The sequence below is a fragment of the Gregarina niphandrodes genome, assembly GCF_000223845.1.
Source record: "Gregarina niphandrodes unplaced genomic scaffold scaffold00004, whole genome shotgun sequence".
Classification (NCBI taxonomy): domain Eukaryota; phylum Apicomplexa; class Conoidasida; order Eugregarinorida; family Gregarinidae; genus Gregarina; species Gregarina niphandrodes.
The window spans coordinates 155317-156950 of record NW_011645775.1 but is presented as its reverse complement, the minus strand read 5'-3'; the positions used below and the strand labels follow the sequence as shown (position 1 = coordinate 156950).

Genomic DNA, 1634 nt, shown 5'->3' with positions numbered 1-1634 from the left:
TGCAGAGCTTCCTGGGAGCCGTTGGGTATCTACGACCCTTCATCCCACGATTCGCCGAGTACACTGCCCCACTGTTCGAGTTGCTCAAGAAGGGCGGGTTGTTCGTCTGGTCGGATGCTCGAGGAGAGGCATTCACGAAGCTGAAGCAGGCGGTAGCCGGTGCGTCGCTGCTCCACAAGCCAGTTCCAGGAGCGCCGATCATCATCGAAACAGATGCCTCCGAGGTTGGCATTGGCGCGGTGTTGAAGCAGGTGCAGGAGGGTAGAGAGGTCCCGTTAGAGTTCGCGTCTAAGAAGTTCACCGACGCGGGGGGAAAGTGGGATACGAGAGAGAGAGAGCTCTTCGCCGTCAAGTGGGCTGTAGAGAAGTGGTGCGACTGCGTAGAGAAGTGGTGCGACTACCTAGCGCTCCATCATTTCACCGTACGCACAGATCATGCCAACCTACGCTACCTTGTGGGAGTAGACAAAGGGAAGGTGTTCCGCTGGGCGCTGGCGCTCTGCAGGTTCGACTTCACCTTAGAGTCCCTGTCGGGAGAGAAGAATAACATGGCGGACTGGTTGTCGCGGTACGCAGCGGAGGATGAAGAGTGCTACGCAGAGATCGAGGCAATGGCAGCTGGAGCCGCAAGGAGTGCCTGGAGTGAAGAAGGATGGCAAGTGGTGGCGGCAGGCCATGACTGGCAAGGTGCACGTCCCGGAGCGACTGAGAGCGAAGGTGGTACTGAACTTTCACTATGGCACCAGTGGGCACGCGGGAGTACTCAAGAAGCCAGCATGTTCTACTGGCCCGGACGTTGCGAAAGTGGTAAGAGATTGCCTGATATGTGCCCGGACTCGAACGAGAGCTCGGCTGACGCACAACGTGCCGAAGGGGGGTCTGGAGAATCCGAGCGCGATGGACACTGTAAGCCTGGACCACGTGGGACCATCTGACAACGGCAACGTATAGGCCGCAAGGGAATGACATCAACGAAGCCTCCCACAAGGCGCTCAGATACGGGTTCAAAGCACTGTGGCAAGAAGGACACCGGGACCTGGGTAGGAAGGTGGCGGCGGTTTGTCGCACGCATAATACGACACCGCACATCAGCACAGGTGTGACACCGTATGAGGCCTTATTCGGAAGACCACCGTACTTCGCGCGGTTGCAAGAGGTAACCGGCACAATGACAGAGGAGCAGAGGAAACAGAGCCTGGCGGCACAGATGCGCGAGGGATTGCAAAGGGCCATGCTCGCAGGTGGGCCGCTCGAGGAGTCGGGCGCGGATGACCTACGGGTAGGAGAAATAGTGGTAGTCTCGATGGAGCCAGGGTCACAGCCAGACGCCAGTGGAGGACCGAAGACACCAGCTTGGGCGCACACCGCGTGGTCGCTACCAATGAGGATAATAGAGTTGAGGAAAACGCGGGTAGTGGCAGAAAGATGCGACGTGCCGGGGGGGACGGTCACGGCTCAAAAAGGCCAAGTGAGAAGGTTCAAGCTGAGCACGGATCCACCACTACTGCGGTGGGCAACCCAAGAGTACGGCTCAGGGCAGCGCGAGCTGGAGGAGCAGGCCGAGAACATGCGGGANACGACCGACGTTGGCATGAAGACAGAAGCTAACTGGGATGAGTTCTTAGGAATGATTC

At 58.5% G+C, this 1634-nt stretch overlaps 1 protein-coding gene across 1 annotated transcript; it reads left to right on the top strand.

The window, feature by feature from the left end:
- Positions 1–92: 92 nt before the first annotated feature.
- On the top strand, positions 93–935 carry GNI_028750 (putative RNase HI in long-term repeat retroelement Ty3/gypsy family protein; the record flags this gene model as incomplete). Its single annotated transcript, XM_011130815.1, has 1 exon — positions 93–935. A coding segment is annotated over one exon (843 nt), but the record flags the coding sequence as incomplete, so codon positions are not given.
- Positions 936–1634: the final 699 nt, after the last annotated feature.